The sequence below is a fragment of the Ranitomeya imitator genome, chromosome 5 (genome assembly GCF_032444005.1).
Source record: "Ranitomeya imitator isolate aRanImi1 chromosome 5, aRanImi1.pri, whole genome shotgun sequence".
Taxonomy (NCBI): Eukaryota; Metazoa; Chordata; class Amphibia; order Anura; family Dendrobatidae; genus Ranitomeya; species Ranitomeya imitator.
In genome coordinates this window covers 494,679,063-494,697,613 of record NC_091286.1, presented here as the reverse complement: position 1 = coordinate 494,697,613, position 18,551 = coordinate 494,679,063, and the positions used below count along the sequence as shown (strand labels likewise).

Sequence of the window (18,551 nt, the reverse complement as noted above, 5' to 3'; positions counted from 1 at the left end):
TCCCCATCCTTATGTGCTGCTCCATCCTGCGTCCCCATCCTTATGTGCTGCTCCATCCTGCGTCCCCATCCTTATGTGCTGCTGCATCCTGCGTCCCCATCCTTATGTGCTGCTCCCAGCCTGCGTCCCCATCCTTATGTTCATGCTGCATCCTGCGTCCCCATCCTTATGTGCTGCTGCATTCTGCGTCCCCATCCTTATGTTCATGCTGCATCCTGCGTCCCCATCCTTATGTACTCCTGCATCCTGCGTCCCCATCCTTATGTGCTGCTGCATCCTGCGTCCCCATCCTTATGTTCATGCTGCATCCTGCGTCCCCATCCTTATGTTCATGCTGCATCCTGCGTCCCCATCCTTATGTTCATGCTGCATCCTGCGTCCCCATCCTTATGTGCTGCTCCATCCTGCGTCCCCATCCTTATGTGCTGCTCCATCCTGCGTCCCCATCCTTATGTGCTGCTCCATCCTGCGTCCCCATCCTTATGTGCTGCTCCATCCTGCGTCCCCATCCTTATGTGCTGCTGCATCCTGCGTCCCCATCCTTATGTGCTGCTCCCAGCCTGCGTCCCCATCCTTATGTTCATGCTGCATCCTGCGTCCCCATCCTTATGTGCTGCTGCATTCTGCGTCCCCATCCTTATGTTCATGCTGCATCCTGCGTCCCCATCCTTATGTTCATGCTGCATCCTGCGTCCCCATCCTTATGTTCATGCTGCATCCTGCGTCCCCATCCTTATGTGCTGCTCCATCCTGCGTCCCCATCCTTATGTGCTGCTCCATCCTGCGACGCGTCCCCATCCTTATGTGCTGCTCCATCCTGCGTCCCCATACTGTTATGTGCTGCTCCATCCTGCGTCCCCATCCTTATGTGCTGCTCCATCCTGCGTCCCCATACTGTTATGTGCTGCTCCATCCTGCGTCCCCATCCTTATGTGCTGCTCCATCCTGCGTCCCCATCCTTATGTGCTGCTCCATCCTGCGTCCCCATCCTTATGTGCTGCTCCATCCTGCGTCCCCATACTGCCTCTGACCCGCTCGTCGCCGAGTGCTGGGGGGCCTGAGCAGGCGGGGACACCGGCGCGCTGTGGGGGTCAGGTGCCGGTATCGCCGCCAGCTCAGGCCCCCCCAGCACTTACTATACTCACCTGTCCGGCGTTCCATCGCTGAGCGCCGCCATCTTCCCGGTCTCCTGGCTGTGACTGTGACTGAACTGAAGATCACAGGCCGGAAGACCGGGAAGATGGCGCCGCTCAGCGATGGAACGGGAACAGGTGAATATAGGCCGATACTCACCCTCCTGGCGGTCCCTGCTTCTGCGGTGGAGATCGCGGTGTGCGTTCAGTGTGAACGCACACCGCGATCTCCCGGGAGCGTCGCTCTGTGAGGCCGACTGCGTCGGCGCTTGCGCAGTCTATAGAGGCTTCGGACAGAGTGACGCTCCCAGCGTTATATTATAGATATGTGTATATAATATATATATTTTAGGTTTATATTAGAGAGATATTTAAAACCACCTGCAATCAGTTTTCTGTTAGATCTCAAAATCCCCTGCTGCATAGTGAAAGGGAATTTTAAGAAATGAGTCGGTGCAGAATCTGAGTTCTATACAGACTGAGGCAAAGAAATGAGTTTTCATAATGCAGTATGTAAGGTTTTTTTTTGTATCCTTTGAGTAATTCAGCCTAAAATCTGATAATTCTGTACATTCATTTTGAGTCTACTTTTTTTTCACCCCCTATTACAAAGAAACCTCAAAAAAGCTGAGGAAACTGTTGTCCGTACTGAAAAGGAAATTGTTGACAATGACAAATCAATAGAGGAATTATCTGCCGAACTGAAAAACCTGGAGGAAAAGGCAACAACTGTCATGAATGAATGCAAAGAAACTGAGGTAGGCTTTTCCAATTTCATTTCTAATACCAATCTTCTTAGAAGTCTAAAGAGTGAATAAATAAAAAGCAACTATTGTTTCAAGGAGGGAAAAAGCGTAAAAGGGTCTTAACCCACAGAGTACATTATAACACACTGTGGGGCGGGATCTTGGGCCTCCGCAACACGCAGGCGCGATAGCCTGATGTCAGTTCCTGGGAAGCGCACACTGTGCATGCCCAAGAACTGTTGGCACAGCGCAGGCGTCGGGGCAAGTAACCGCAGCACAGGAGGCGGCGCACAGTCGCTAGAAGGGGATGGACGGCTGGGAGGCGGCTGATACAGGGGGGTACACCATATCTCTGGGACTCAATACAGGTATGGGGTACAACTTATAAAAGTCAATTTTTCAGTGTTACTAGGGATCAGAAACATTAGAGCCACATTCACAGAATGCAGCCTTAGTGCTGCTGAAGGTGGCTGTTTTACTTAAAAACGCCCTAGGGGGGGTGAAGTGTTCCCTTTAATTAGATCTCTAGTTCACGGTTTTGTATTTTAATGCAATTTTTCGAATGGCTACAAGGAAAAAGGATTTTTGGATTTACCATTAAAGGGAACTTGTCACGAGGTTTGGTTAATACTAATTAATAATAATTACGGCCACCGCCTTTCAGGGCTTATCTACAGCATTATATAATTATTATACATTTTTATAGTGCCATTTATTCCATGGCGCTTTAAATGTGAAAAGAGGCAAATATAGACAAATACAATAAACATGAGCAAAAAACAAGGCACTAACAGGTACAGAAGGAAAGAAGACCCTGCCCGCGTGGGCTCAGTCTGCAGGAGATGGGTGAGTATACTCTAGGAGAGGGTAGAGCTGGTTGTGCAGCGGTTCAGTAGGTTGAAGATCACTTCAATCTGTAGGCTTGTCGGAAAAGGTGAGTCTTCAGGTTCTTTTTGAAGGTTTCTATGGTAGGCAAGAGTCTGATGTGTTGGGGTAGAGCGTTCCAGAGTATGGGGGAAGCACGGGAGAAGTCTTGGATGTGGTTGTGGGAAGAAGAGATGAGGGGAGTAGAGAAGGAGGATCGAAGGTTGCGTGTAGGTAAGTACCGGGAGACCATGTCACATGTATGGAGGATATACAAGAAAAGCAGCTGCACTCAAATCTTGAAATTTTTTTTTTGTTTTTATTCAAGTGCACAGGCACCACCAAATAATTTTAAAGAGAATAGCAAGTGATAGTGGACAACGAAGTTAACGTTTCGACCAGACACGGTCTTTCTCAAAACCAAACTTAGGTAGGAGGACAAGATAAAGGAGGAGAGTCCCCAAAGACAGCTCCAAGTAGAATTCAGGAGTAAGATGTCCGTTTCATTGGTGGTGCACCACCAATGAAATGGACATCTTACTCCTGAATTCTACTTGGAGCCGTCTTTGGGGACTCTCCTCCTTTATCCTCTCCTCCTACTCCTCCTACCTAAGTGGGGTTTTGAGAAAGACCGTGTCTGGTCGAAACGTTAACTTCGTTGTCCACTATCACTTGCTATTCTCTTTAAAATTATTTGGTGGTGCCTGTGCACTTGAATAAAAACAAAAAAAAAATTTCAAGATTTGAGTGCAGCTGCTTTTCTTGTATATTTGACGTTGGATGTCCAGCCAGCACCTTCCTCATTGAACTTGATACAGTGTGCCCATTATATTCTTTTCTGGATACATGTATGGAGGAGACTTGTTGTGGGTGGCTTTGTATGTCATAGTAAGGGTTTTGAACTGGAGTCTCTGGACGATAGGAAGCCAGTGAAGGGCTTGGCATGGGGGAGAGGCTGGGGAGTAGCGGGGAGACCGGTAGATTAGTCGGGCAGCAGAGTGTAGGATGGATTGGAGTAGTGCTAGAGGGGAGGCCAGAGAGTAGGAGGTTGCAGTTGTCGAGGGGGGAGATAAGGGCGTGCACTAGTGTTTTTGTGGTTTTATGGTCAAGGACTGTGCGAATCCGGGAAATATTTTTTAGTTTGAGATGGCAGGAGGAAGCAAGGGCTTGGATATGTGGCTTGAAAGAGCGGTCAGAGTCGAGGATCACCCCGAGGCACCGAGCATGCAGGACTGGGGATAATGAGCAGCCATTGACCTTGATGGATAGGTCTGGTGGAGCTGTAGAGTGAAATGGGGGGGAAAGATGATGAATTCTGTTTTGTCCATGTTCAGTTTTAGAAAGCGAGCCGAAAAGAAAGCAGAGATAGCAGACACAGTGTGGGATTTTGGCGAGTAAGGAAGTCAGGTCTGGATAGGTATATCTGCGTGTCATCGGCGTAGAGATAATACTGCAAACCGTAGGATTCTATGAGCTGTCCTAGGCCGAAGGTGTAGATGGAGAAGAGTAGGGGTCCTAGAACTGAGCCTTGAGGGACACCGACAGATAAGGGGCGAGGTGAGGAGGTGGTGTTGGGAGAGGGAGTCACTGAATGTTCGGTCTGTTAGATATGACGAGATCCAGGATAGAGCCAAGTCTTTGATGCCAAGAGATGATAGAATCTGTAGCAGGAAGGAATGGTCCACAGTGTCAAATGCAGAAGACAGGTCCGGGAGTAGTAGGACAGTAGTGTCGCTTGCTCTTGGCGGTTAGGTCATTGGAGACTTTAGTTAGGGCAGTTTCTGTTGAGTGATTGGGTCAGAAGCCAGATTGTAACCGGTCAAAGAGAGCAGGAAGAGAGGTGGGAGGACAGTTCAAGATGGACATGCTGTTCCAGTAGTTTTGAGGCATAAGAGAGAAGAGATATTGGGCGATAGTTAGACACAGGATGGGTCGAGGGAGGGCTTTTTGAGGATGGGTGTGATCTTGGCATGTTTTGAAGGATGAGGGGAAGACACCAGTTGTGAGTGAGAGGTTGAAGGTGTGTTAGGGTTGGGATGAAGACTGGTGAGGTTAGTGATGAGGTGGGACGGGAGCGGATCCAGCATGCAAGTGGGGAGATGTGATCTAGACAGGAGGGTGGAGAGCTGATCTTCTGTCATGGTGGAGAAGCTGGTTTTGGAGGAACAGGGTTGAGCAGCTAAGAGGGGCATTTGGCGCTGCAGGCCAAAGCTTTCTCTGACCGTATCGATCTTCGGTATAAAGAAAGAGGCAAAGTCTTAAGCAGAAATGAGAGGGTTGTGAGACGGGGAGGATATGAGAGATGAAAAATGAGTTTGTTTTGCGGCAGTGAGCGTTGGCTTGAAGCTGGTGAGGAACTTCTTGAATGCGATGAAGTGTTCGGCAGTGTGGGATCTTTTCAATCTCCGCTCAGCGACCCTGGAAGCCCTTCTCAGTTTTGGTCAGGCTCGTCAGCCAGGGCTGTCTGTTGATTGTACGAGTTTTGCTATGCATGAGGGGCGGCGGCCGAATCGAGTGTTGCTGTTATCGTGTTATAAAAAGTGGCATCAGCATCTGTTATGAAGGGAAGCTATGTCTGTAAGAGGGAGAAGGGACTCGGAGTGATTGTAAATTGAGATGTTTCAGATTTCTGCAAGGGTGAGTGAATTTGTAGAGTTGGGGTTGCGCACTAGGAGAGGAGAGGGAAGAGCATGTCAGTAGGTTGTGGTCAGACAGGAGGAGGGGTGAGTTAGTGAGATTAGTTAGGGAACAGAAGCGGGTAAAGATCAGGTCTAGTGTGTGACCATCTTTGTGAGTGACCACAGAAGACCATTGAGTGAGGCCGAAGTAGGCAGTATGCGATAAAAGTTCAGAGGCAGCTGAGGTGGAAGTGTCAATGGGGATATTGAAGTCACCCATGATGATAGTGGGGATGTCAGGAGAGAGGAAATGAAGTAGCCAGGTGGTAAAATGGTCGAGAAAGGTGGAGATGGCTATTTCTGGGAGGTGTTAATGACAGCCAGCTGGAGGTTGGAGGGGGAATAAATGCGGACGGAGTGCACCTCAAACGAAGGAAGAGTAGCTGAGGGTGGTAGTGGGATTGGATTAAAAAGCAGGTGGTGGACAGGAGCAAGCCAACTCCTCCACCACGTTTGGTGCTGTGGCGAGGAGTGAGAGGTGGAATCCGCCATAGGAAAGTGCAGCCAGAGAGGCTGTCAGAGTGGGTGAGCCAGGTTCCAGTGATGCCGAAGAATGAGAGTTTGTTGGGGATGAAGAGGTCATGGATAAATGGCAGTTTGTTGCAGACGGAGTGTGCGTTCCATAGTGCACCATGTAGGGGGACCAGGGGACACGTCACCAGCGATGAGGAGTAGTAGACAGCGTTAAAAGGTGGGATCAGGATAGGACATGATGCGGCCTTGTGTTTCGAGAAAGGATTGTATGTGGAGGATCAGCTGTGAGGAGGAGGAAAGATGGCTGGAGAGGATGGAGGGTGATCCTTACTAGGTGGGGGGATTACAGGAGGTAGGGAAAAATAGAGTAGTATAGGTGTGAAAGAGAAAAGAAACCGAAACATTGTAGTGGTTTGATATTCCGTTACCTTACAGTCAAATTCCAGTCAAATTCCAGTCCAATTCCAGTCTAATTCAAAGCATAGTAAAGTATAGTAATTAGAATTCCTCAGCTAAGGGCAATCAGATGTGAATGAGGAGGTGGGTGGGTATGGCGAGACCAGATGTAGAGTGAAGCAAAGGTCATAAAGAGAGGGAGAGGTTGGAGTGACCACTCGGATATGCCAGAATAATATAATGAGAGACATGAAACAGGTCATGGAAGCAAGATGATAGGTAAGTAGCATACCAGAAAATGATTATATGCGCTGCACACAGATGCCAAGTTAAGCATAGAAAATCAATGCAATATAGAGAGACATTCAGGATCCAGGGAGCGTTGGGGAAAGTCAGTGAATACCTGTCTGAAGAGGAGCCCTGAAAAGCGGTGGCCATAACTTGTATCGGCCAAACCTGGTGACTGGTTCGCTTTAAAACCCTTTTTCGTAGATGTCATTGTGGAGTACAGAAATCCAGTGGTGTACACTGCGGACACGAAAAATTACAACCTTAAGAAAAATGTCATCTCTTCAACAGGCTGACTGGCTACACATCCTTATTGACAAACAAGTTATTCAGATAGTAAGAAAAGCGGTAGGAGAAGCCGAAATATATATTTTTTTCATTGTAAGACACAGGAAACTATGGTATGTCCCAAAGCAGTCTGTGTCTCTAGGGAGGAAATATACACTGCTCAAAAAAATAAAGGGAACACTAAAATCCCACATCCTAGATATCACTGAATGAAATATTCTGGTTGAAAATCTTTATTTTTTACATGGTGGAATGCATTGAGAACAATAAAACATAAAAATGATGAATGTAAATCACAACTAATATCCCGTGGAGGTCTTGAGTTGGAATGATGATCAAAATCAAAGTGGAAAATCAAATTGTAGGCTGATTCAACTTCAGTGGAAATGCCTCAAGACAAGGAAATGATGCTCAGTAGTGTGTGTGTGTGGCCTTCACGTGCCTGTATGACTTCCCTTGAATGCCTGGGCATTGTCCTGATGAGGCGGTGGATGTTACCCTGAGGGATCTCCTCCCAGACCTGCATTAACCCCTTTACTTCCAAAGGTGGTTTGCACGTTATGGACCGGGCCAATTTTTACAATTCTGACCACTGTCCCTTTATGAGGTTATAACTCTGGAACGCTTCAACGGATCCCAATCATTCTGACATTTTCTCGTGACCTATTGTACTTCATGATAGTGATAACATTTCTTTGATATTAGCTGCGTTTATTTGTGAAAAAAACGGAAGTTTGGCGAAAATTTTGCAATTTTCCAACTTTGAATTTTAATGCAATTAAATCACAGAGATATATCACACAAAATTTATTATTATTATTATTATACATTTTTATAGCGCCATTTATTCCATGGCGCTTTACATGTGAATACGGGGCAAATATAGACAAATACATTAAACATGAGCAGATAACAAGGCACACGAGTACATAAGGAGGGAGGACCCTGCCCGCGAGGGCTCACAGTCTGCAGGGGGTGGGTGAGGATACACTAGGAGAGGGAAGAGCTGGCTGTGCGGCTGTTCAGTAGGTTGAGGATCACTGCAGGCTGTAGGCTTGTCGGAAGAGATGAGTCTTCAGGTTCTTTTTGAAGGTTTCTATGGTAGGCGCAAGTCTGATGTGTTGGGGTAGAGAGTTCCAGAGTATGGGGGAAGCACGGGAGAAGTCTTGGATGCGGTTATGGGAAGAAGAGATGAGAGGGGAGTCGAGAAGGAGGTCTTGGGAGGATCGGAGGTCGCGTGTAGGTAGGTACCGGGAGACCATGTCACAGATGTATGGAGGAGACAGGTTGTGGATGGCTTTGTATGTCAGTGTGAGGGTTTTGAACTGGAGTCTCTGGGCGATAGGAAGCCAGTGAAGGGCTTGACACAGGGGAGAGGCTGGGGAATAGCGGGGGGACAGGTGGATTAGTCGGGCAGCAGAGTGTAGGATGGATTGGAGTGGTGCCAGAGTGCTAGAAGGGAGTCCAGAGAGTAGGAGGTTGCAGTAGTCGAGGCGGGAGATAAGGGCATGCACTAGCGTTTTTGCAGTGTTGCGGGCAAGGAAAGCACGGATCCGGGAAATATTTTTGAGTTTGAGACGACAGGAGGAGGCAAGGGCTTGGATATGTGGCTTGAAAGAGAGGGCAGAGTCGAGGATCACCCCGAGGCACCGGGCGTGTGGGACTGGGGATAGTGAGCAGCCATTGACATTGATGGATAGGTCTGGTGGAGGGGTAGAGTGAGATGGGGGAAAGATGATGAATTCTGTTTTGTCCATGTTCAGTTGTAGAAAGCGAGCAGAAAAGAAGGCTGAAATGGCAGACAGACAGTGCGGGATTTTGGTAAGCAAGGAGGAGAGGTCAGGTCCGGAGAGGTAGATCTGCGTGTCGTCAGCGTAGAGATGGTACTGCATAGCGTGGGATTCTATGAGCTGTCCCAGGCCGAAAGTGTAGATGGAGAAGAGTAGGGGTCCTAGAACAGAGCCTTGAGGAACACCGACTGACAAGGGGCGAAGTGAGGAGGTGGTGTGGGGGAGGGAGACACTGAATGTTCGGTCTGTCAGATATGACGAGATCCAGGAAAGGGCCAAGTCTGTGATGCCAAGGGATGAGAGGATTTGTAGCAAAAGGGAGTGGTCAACAGTGTCAAAGGCAGAAGACAAGTCCAGGAGAAGGAGGACAGAGTAGTGTCGCTTGCTCCTGGCAGTTAGTAGGTCATTGGTGACTTTAGTTAGGGCAGTTTCAGTTGAGTGATGGGAACGGAAGCCTGATTGTAACCGATCAAAGAGGGAGCAGGAGGAGAAGTGGGAGGACAGTTCAAGATGGACGTGTTGCTCCAGCAATTTGGAGGCATAAGGGAGAAGAGATATTGGGCGATAGCTAGACACAGAGGATGGGTCGAGGGAGGGCTTTTTGAGGATGGGTGTGATCTTGGCATGCTTGAAGGATGAGGGAAAGACACCTGTTGTGAGTGAGAGGTTGAAGAGGTGCGTTAGGGTTGGGATGAAGACCGTGGAAAGGTTAGGGATGAGGTGGGATGGGAGCGGGTCAAGCGTGCAGGTGGTGAGGTGTGATCTTGACAGGAGGGTGGAGAGCTGATCTTCTGTCATGGTGGAGAAGCTGTTTTTTGAGGAGCGGGGTTGAGGAGCTAAGAGGGGTAGTGGGTGCTGTGGGCCAAAGCTTTCTCTGATCGTATCGATCTTCTGTTTAAAGAAAGAGGCGAAGTCATCAGCAGAAATGAGGGGGGAGGGAGGAGGTGCGGGGGGACGGAGTAGAGAATTGAAAGTGTTGAAAAGCTGTTTAGGGTTGTGGGACAGGGAGGATATGAGGGATGAGAAGTAAGTTTGTTTTGCGGCAGTGAGCGCAGACTTGAAGCTGGCGAGGGACTGCTTGTATGCAGTGAAGTGGTCGGCAGAGTGGGATCGCTTCCATCTCCGCTCAGCAATCCTGGAAGCCCGTCTCAATTCTTTGGTCAGGCTGGTCAGCCAGGGCTGCCTGTTAATTGTACGAGTTTTACTATGCATGAGTGGGGTGGCCGAATCGAGTGTTGTTGTTATTGTGGTGTTATAAAAAGTGGCAGCAGCATCTGTGTCATGAAGGGAGGCTATGTCTGTGAGAGGGAGAAGGGACTCAGAGAGTGATTGTAAGTTGAGATGTTTGAGATTTCTGCGAGGGTGAGTGAGTTTGTGGAGTGGGGGTTGCACACTAGGAGAGGAGAGGGACGAGAATGTCAGTAGGTTGTGGTCAGACAGGGGGAGGGGTGTGTTAGTGAGATTAGTAAGGGAGCAGAGGCGGGTGAAGATGAGGTCCAGCGTGTGGCCATCTTTGTGAGTGGCCTCAGAGGACCATTGAGTGAGGCCAAAGGAGGCAGTCAGTGATAAAAGTTTAGAGGTAGCTGAGGTGAAAGTGTCAATGGGGACATTGAAATCACCCATGATGATAGTGGGGATGTCAACAGAGAGGAAATGAAGTAGCCAGGTGGTGAAGTGGTCGAGAAAGGTGGAGATGGCTAGTTCTGGGGGGCGGTAGATGACAGCCAGCTGGAGGTTGGAGGGGGAATAGATGCGGACAGAGTGCACCTCAAACGAGGGAAGAGTAGCGGAGGGTGGTAGCGGGATTGGAGTAAAGGAGCAGGTGTCAGACAGGAGCAAGCCAACTCCTCCACCGCGTTTGTTGCTGGGGCGAGGGGTGTGAGAGAGGTGGAATCCGCCATAGGAGAGCGCAGCTGGAGAGGCCGAGTCAGAGGGGGTGAGCCAGGTTTCAGTGAGGCCGAGGAAGGAGAGTTTGTTGGTGATGAAGAGGTCATGGATAAATGGCAGTTTGTTGCAGATGGAGCGTGCGTTCCATAGTGCTCCAAGTAGGGGGAGCGGGGGAGTGGGGGCTGGATGAATGGGTATGAGGTTGTCGTGGTTGGGAAAACGTGCGGAGGATCGTGGCAGGGGGTTAGAAACGAGTGTGGGGATGAATTGGGGAGGGCCGGGATTTGGGGATATGTCACCAGCAATGAGGAGTAACAGACAGATCATTAGAAGGTGGGAGCAGGATAGGACATGATGCGGCCGTGTGTCTGGATAAAAAGGATTGTATGTGGAGGAACAGTTCTGAGGGGAAGGTGAGATGGCTGGGGAGTATGGAGGAAGAAATGACTAGTTCCTTACTAGGTGGAGTGATTGCAGGAGATTGTAAGAAGGAAAGTAGTATGGGGGTGAAAGAGAAAAGAAACCGAAACATTGTAGTGGTTGGTGTTCTGTTACCTTCCAGTCAATTCCAGTCTAATTCAGAATCATAATTAAAAAGATGTAATTTAAAAGATGGAAGTTAAAAGATGATTTTCAGCAGACTGAGTCTATAGCAGACTCCTGCATGTGAATATATCCCCAGTTAAGGGCAATCAGGTGTGAATGAGGGGGTGGCTGGGTATGGGAGACCAGATGTAGAGAGTTAAGCAAAGGTCATAAAGTGAGGGAGGGGTAAGACTGACCACTCAAAGAGATGCCAGGATCACACAATGAGAGACATGAAAACAGGTCGTGGAAACAAGCTCATAGGTGAGAAAGCATACTAAAAGGATTATATGTGCTGCACCAAGACACTCAGATCCAGGGGAAGCATAGAAAAGCCAGTGCAATATACAGAGACATTCAGAAGCCAGGGAGAGCTGGGTAAAGTCAGTGCATACCATGGAAAATCAATGCAGTATACAGAGATATTCTGGAGCCAGGGAGAGCTGGGTAAAGTCAGTGCATACCATGGAAAATCAATGCAGTATACAGAGATATTCTGGAGCCAGGGAGAGCTGGGTAAAGTCAGTGCATACCATGGAAAATCAATGCAGTATACAGAGATATTCTCGAGCCAGGGAGAGCTGGGTAAAGTCAGTGCATACCATGGAAAATCAATGCAGTATACAGAGATATTCTGGAGCCAGGGAGAGCTGGGTAAAGTCAGTGCATACCATGGAAAATCAATGCAGTATACAGAGATATTCTGGAGCCAGGGAGAGCTGGGTAAAGTCAGTGCATACCATGGAAAATCAATGCAGTATACAGAGATATTCTGGAGCCAGGGAGAGCTGGGTAAAGTCAGTGCATACCATGGAAAATCAATGCAGTATACAGAGATATTCTGGAGCCAGGGAGAGCTGGGTAAAGTCAGTGCATACCATGGAAAATCAATGCAGTATACAGAGATATTCTGGAGCCAGGGAGAGCTGGGTAAAGTAAGTGCATACCTGTGGGAAGAGGAGAACAGCTCGATTAGATGGTGCAGATGATGATAATATTGTAGTAGTGATGAGTAGCCAAATGCATTCTAGAATTCAGTCTAATTCAGAATCATAATTAAAAAGATGTAATTTAAAAGATGGAATACAAAATGTCCCACATGTCTACTTTACATCAGCACAATTTTGGAACCAAAATTTTTTTTTTGTTAGGGAGTTATAAGGGTTAAAAGTTGACCAGCAATTTCTCATTTTTACAACACCATTTTTTTTTTAGGGACCACATCTCATTAAAAGTCATTTTGAGGGGTCTATATGATAGAAAATACCCAAGTTTATTAACCCTTCAGGTGTTTCACAGGAATTTTTGGAATGTTTAAATAAAAATGAACATTTAACTTTTTTTCACAAAAAAATTACTTCAGCTCCAATTTGTTTTATTTTACCAAAGGTAGCAGGAGAAAATGGACCCCAAACGTTGTTGTCCAATTTGTCCTGAGTGCGCTGATACCCCATATGTGGGGGGGAACCACCGTTTGGGCGCATGGGAGGGCTCGGAAGGGAAGGAGCGACATTTGGAATGCGGACTTAGATGGAATGGTCTGCAGGCGTCACATTGCGTTTGCAGAGCTCCTAATGTACCTAAACAGTAGAAACCCCCCACAAGTGACACCATTTTGGAAAGTAGACCCCCTAAGGAACTCATCTAGATGTGATGTGAGAGCTCTGAACCCCCCAAGTGTTTCACTACAGTTTATAACGCAGAGCCGCGCAAATAAATATTTTTTTTTCCACAAAAATTATTTTTTAGCCCCCAGTTTTGTATTTTTCCAAGGGTACCAGGAGAAACTGGACCCCAAAAGTTGTTGTCCAATTTGTCCTGAGTACGCTGATACCCCATATGTTGGGGTAAACCTCTGTTTGGGCACACGGGAGAGCTCGGAAGGGAAGGAGCACTGTTTTACTTTTTCAACGCAGAATTGGCTGGAATTGAGATCGGACGCCATGTCGCGTTTGGAGAGCCCCTGATGTGCCTAAACAGTGGAAACCCCCCAATTATAACTGAAACCCTAATCCAAACACACCCCTAACCCTAATCCCAACGGTAACCCTAACCACACCTCTAACCCAGACACACCCCTAATCCCAACCCTATTCCCAACCGTAAATGTAATCCAAACCCTAATTTTAGCCCCAACAATAACTGTAGCCTTAACCCTAAACCTAACCCTAATAGGGAAAAATTAAAAAAAAATTATTTATTTCCATTTTCCCAACTAAGGGGGTGATGAAGGAGGGTTTGATTTACTTTTATAGCGGGGTTTTTAGCGGATTTTTATGATTGGCAGCCGTCACACACTAAAAGACGCTTTTTATTGCAAAAAAAATTTTTGAGCTATAATTTTTCCATATTTTGATCCAGAGAGTCATGTGAGGTCTTGTTTTTTGCGGGAAGAGTTGACGTTTTTATTGGTAACATTTTCGGGCTCGTGACATTTTTTGATCGCTTTTTATTCCGATTTTTGTGAGGCAGAATGACCAAAAACCAGCTATTCATGAATTTCTTTTGGGGGAGGCGTTTATACCATTCCGCGTTTGGTAAAATTGATAAAGCAATTTTATTCTTCGGGTTAGTACGATTACAGCGATACCTCATTTATATTTTTTTTATGTTTTGGCGCTTTTATACGATAAAAACTATTTTATAGAAAAAATAATTATTTTTGCATCGCCTTATTCTGAGGACTATAACTTTTTTTTATTTTTTTGCTGATGATGCTGTATGGCGTCTCGTTTTTTGCAGGACAAGATGACCCTTTCAGCGGTACCATGGTTATTTATATCTGTCTTTTTGATCGCGTGTTTTTCCACTTTTTGTCCGGCGGTATGATAAAGCGGTTTTTTTGCCTCGTTTTTTTTTTTTTTCCTTACGGTGTTTACTGGAGGGGTTAACTAGTGGGCCAGTTTTATCGGTTGGGAAGCGGTGATACTAAATGTGTACTTTTATTGTTTCATTTTTTTTATTTAAAGAAATGTATTTATGGGAATAATATATTTTTTTCATTATTTAGGAATTTTATTTTTTTTTTTTTTTTTTTTTTTTTTTTACTCGTGTGGAAATTTTTTTTTTTTTTTTACTTTGTCCCAGGGGGGGACATCACAGATCGGTGATCTGACAGTTTGCACAGCACTCTGTCAGATCACCGATCTGTCTGAGAGCTATGCAGGCTTACCAAGCCCTGCTCTGAGCAGGCACTTGGTAAGCCACCTCCCTCCCTGCAGGACCTGGATGCCGTGGCCATCTTGGATCCGTGCCTGGAGCAGGGAGGGAGGTAGGGAGACCCTCGCAGCAACGCGATCACATCGCGTTGCTGCGGGGGTCTCGGGGAAGCCCGCAGGGAGCCCCCTCCCTGCGCGATGCTTCTCTGTACCGCCGGCACACCGCGATCATGTTTGATCGCGGTGTGCCGGGGGCGGTCCGTGACCACTTCTGGCACATAGCGCCGGATGTCAGCTGCAATAGGCAGCTGACACCCGGCCGCGCTCCCCCCGTGAGCGCGGCCGATCGTGCTGGACGTACTATTCCGTCCTTGGGAAGTAGGGCCCACCCCACATGGACGGAATAGTACGTCCAGTGGCAGAAAGGGGTTAAGGCATCAGTCAACTCCTGGACAGTCTGTGGTGCAGTGTGGCGTTGGTGGATGGAACGAGACATGATGTCCCAGATGTGCTCGATTGGATTCAGTGCTGGGGAACTGGCATCAATGCCTTAATCTTGCAGGAACTGCTGACACACTTGCCACATAAGGCCTAGCATTGTCATGTATCAGAAGGAACCCAGGGCCCACTGCACCTGCATATGGTCTCACAATCTATCTGAGGATCTCATCCTTGTACCTACTGGCAGTCAGGCTACCTCAGGCTAGCACATGGAGGGCTGTGCGGCTCTCCAAAGAAATGCCTCCCCACACCATTACTGACCCCCTGCCGGTCATGCTGAAGGATGTTGCAGGCAGATCGCTCTCCACGGCGTTTCCAGACTCTGTCACATGTGCTCAGTGTGAACCTGCTTTCAACTGTGAAGATCACAGAGCGCCAGTAGCGAATTTGCCAATCCTGGTGTTCTGTGGCAAATGCCAAGCGTCCTGCTCGGTGTTGGGCTGTGAGCACAACCCCTATCTGTGGACATCGGGCACTCAGACCATCCTCATGCAGTAGGTTTCTAACAGATTGTGCAGATACATGCACATTTGTGGCCTGCTGGAGGTCATTTTGCAGAGCTCTCGCAGTGCTCCTCCTGTTCCTCCTTGCACAAAGGCTGAGGTAGCGGTCCTCCACGTCTCCTGGTGTACTGGCCTGTCTCCTGGTAGCGCCTCTGGACACTATGCTGACACACAGCAAACTTTCTTGCCACAGCTCACATTGTTGTGCCATCCTCTCTGAGCTGCACTACCTGAGCCACTTGTGTGGGTTGTAGAGTCCATCTCGTGCGACCACGAGTGTGAAAGCACAACCAACGTTCAAAAGTGACCAAAACATCAGCCAGAAAGCATTGGTACTGAGAGATGGTCTGTGGACCCCACCTGCAGAACCACTCCTTTATTGAGTGTCTTGATAATTGCCAATAATTTCAATCTGTTGACTATTCCATTTGCACAACAGCATGTGAAATTGATTGTCATACAGTGTTGCTTCCAAAGTGGACAGTTTGATTTCACAGAAGTTTGATTTACTTGGAGTTATATTCTGTCATTTAAAGGGAACCTGTCACCCCCAAAATGGAAGTTGAGCTAAGCCCACCGGCATCAGGGGCTTATCTACAGCATTCTAGAATGCTGTAGATAAGCCCCGATGTATCCTGAAAGATGAGAAAAAGACGCTAGGTTATACTCACCCAGGGGCGTCCCGCTGCGGTCCGGTCCGATCGGCGTCACTGTACGGGGCCTCCTACCTTCATAGGATAACGTCCTCTTCTTGTCTTCACGCTGCGGCGCAGGTATACTTTGTCTGCCCTGTTGAGGGCAGAGCAAAGTACCGCAGGCGCCGGGCCTCTGACCTTTCCCGGCGCCTTCGCACTGCAGTACTTTGCTCTGCCCTCAACAGGGCAGACAAAGTTCGCCTGCGCCGGAGCTGCGGCGTGAAGACAAGAGGAGGACATGATCGTAAGAAGATGGGAGGCCCCTGACCGGACCTCGACGCCCATCGGACCGCCTGCCCAGGTGAGTATAATCTAACCTCTTTTTCTCATCTTTCAGGTTACATCGGGGGCTTATCTACAGCATTACAGAATTTCTGATAAGATACATTACAGGGTTGCTGATTTTCACATGTACTAATGATTTATTGAATAAGTTAAATCAGCGGTTTAAAGACAGATGCATGTTATGTTACATAGCTGGCATTACCGCATATGGAAATAGCTCCGTTCCACACATTTAATACCCTAGCACAGATGTAAATCCTTGGTGCAAAGTTATTAAATAGATTTGTGTTTTCATGCCTGAAATGTTTACGTGTAAATATATATTTGCAGTGGGAATAAGAGGGACCTTACAAAGCGGAGTGCTAGTAAAACCTGTTACAGCATTACTAGGTCATGGAAAATAGCTTCCCAAGGATGGGTGTCTGTCTGCCCCTGTCCTGCACTGCACTTATTCACATGTTTGAGACATGGTGGTAAGGGTTTAATACTAGACAGGTTAAGCCTGCCCCGATGGGTACACCTTGTCACAGTAGGATGACACTTTTTTATGCTTTTTTTTATTAGAATAGCATTAGATCCCTATGCTATTTATATGTACTATTACTCTTTGTTTGCTGTAGGGTATAGGCTAATTTTAGTTTTTTTGTTAGTCATGGAGAATATAAGTACTCGAGTAAAACGTTTCTAAGAAATGGTATTGTTGCCCTTACATTGCAACTGCAAGAGTATATGAAAGACAATGCAGTAAAGACGGCAAGATGTTTCATAAATTATTTCTGGCAAATAAAATAAGTTTTTGCTAAAACAGACCTATAACGAGAGCTGACTGATCATTAATATGTATCATATCACAATAACACTGAAATTTGCCTTGTAACTAGACACAAGACTTGTCACTGCACACTTATATTTTTTGTTTTTTCCTTCTTTGACTAGGGTTCACTTGGTGAGGTCCAAGAGAAGCACAATGATTTGCTGCAAGAAATTAAAGCCATCCAAGATAAAGAACATGTCCTTCAAAAGGACGCACTTAACATCCGGCTGAAAATTGAGCAAATAGACGGTCATATAGCAGAACATCAGTCCAAAATAAAACACTGGCAGAAAGAGGTAGGGTGGCAATAGTTGTGGTAATTTGAAATAAATGTATTGTTTTTCATAATATTAGCTAAAATAATGTAATTGTTGTCCAGATATCAAAACTTTCACTACATAAAATTGAAGACAATCAAGAAGAAGTTCTTCCTGTCCTAACTCAAGAAGAGCTAGAAGCAATAAAGGATCCTCATCAAATAAATAATCAAATAGCACTGTTGGAAGCAAAGAGTGATGAAATTAAGCCAAATCTAGGCGCTATTGCGGAATATAAGAAAAAGGTATGACCGTTTTCTTTTGTCTCAAATACATTTTGGTTTGGGAATACGGTAAATAAAATCTAGTTTGAATTCCTAGGTAAAATCCATTATGACCATGGCATATATGGTACAGGAGTATATTGACTCCAAGTAATGGATGGTAGCTGTCCCTTTTTAACTAAAAATGCTGCTGAAAAGACAACTGGAAATTGATTTCTGAAAAAATTGTTCAAAATCTGTGTGAAACCTGTTATACCTCTTAACAAATGTCTGACTTTTTTCCTTTATGCCTTATTTATCTTTATTTGTTTGAAGGGGCCTATTGGATTAGAAAAAAAGGAAAATGCCGTTTAGTTTTTCTTACGAACATTTTTGGGTGCATTTGCCTAAATGTATATTATATACAGTGAAGGAAATAATTATTTGGTCCCTTGCTGATTTTGTAAGTTTGCCCACTGACAAAAAATTATATATACTGTTCAAGTCTAAGGGTAGGTAAATTATAACATTGAAAGGTAGAATATCAAAAATAAAATCCAGAAAATCAAATTGTATAAATTTATTTGCATTTTGCAGTGAGGAAGTATTTGATCCCCTACCAACCATTAAGAGTTTTGGCTCCTACAGCCCAGTTAGATGCTCCTAACCAACTCGTTAGAAAGTTGTCTTACATAGTCACCCTTTATAAAAGACTCCTGTCCACAGACTCGGTCAGACTCTAACCTCTACAACATGAGCAAGACCAAAGCGCTTTATATGGATATCGGGGACAAGATCATAGACCAGCACAAAGCTGGAATGGGCTACAAAACCATAAGTAAGATAATGGGTGAGAAGGAGACAACTGTTGGTGCAATAGTAAGAAAATGGGAGAAATACAAAATTACTGTCAATCGACCTCGATCTGGGGCACCAGGCAAAATCT

The 18,551-nt window shown here is 46.4% G+C and overlaps 1 protein-coding gene across 2 annotated transcripts in view; it reads left to right on the top strand.

The window, feature by feature from the left end:
• SMC4 (structural maintenance of chromosomes 4) overlaps positions 1-18,551 on the top strand; it is a 164,155-nt gene that overhangs the window by 131,652 nt on the left and 13,952 nt on the right. For both annotated transcript variants that reach the window (XM_069727413.1, XM_069727414.1), the window contains 3 exons: positions 1,747-1,891; positions 17,208-17,381; positions 17,465-17,647. In XM_069727413.1, the coding sequence (XP_069583514.1) occupies positions 1,747-1,891; positions 17,208-17,381; positions 17,465-17,647 (502 nt within the window). The remainder of the gene's footprint in view (positions 1-1,746; positions 1,892-17,207; positions 17,382-17,464; positions 17,648-18,551) is intronic.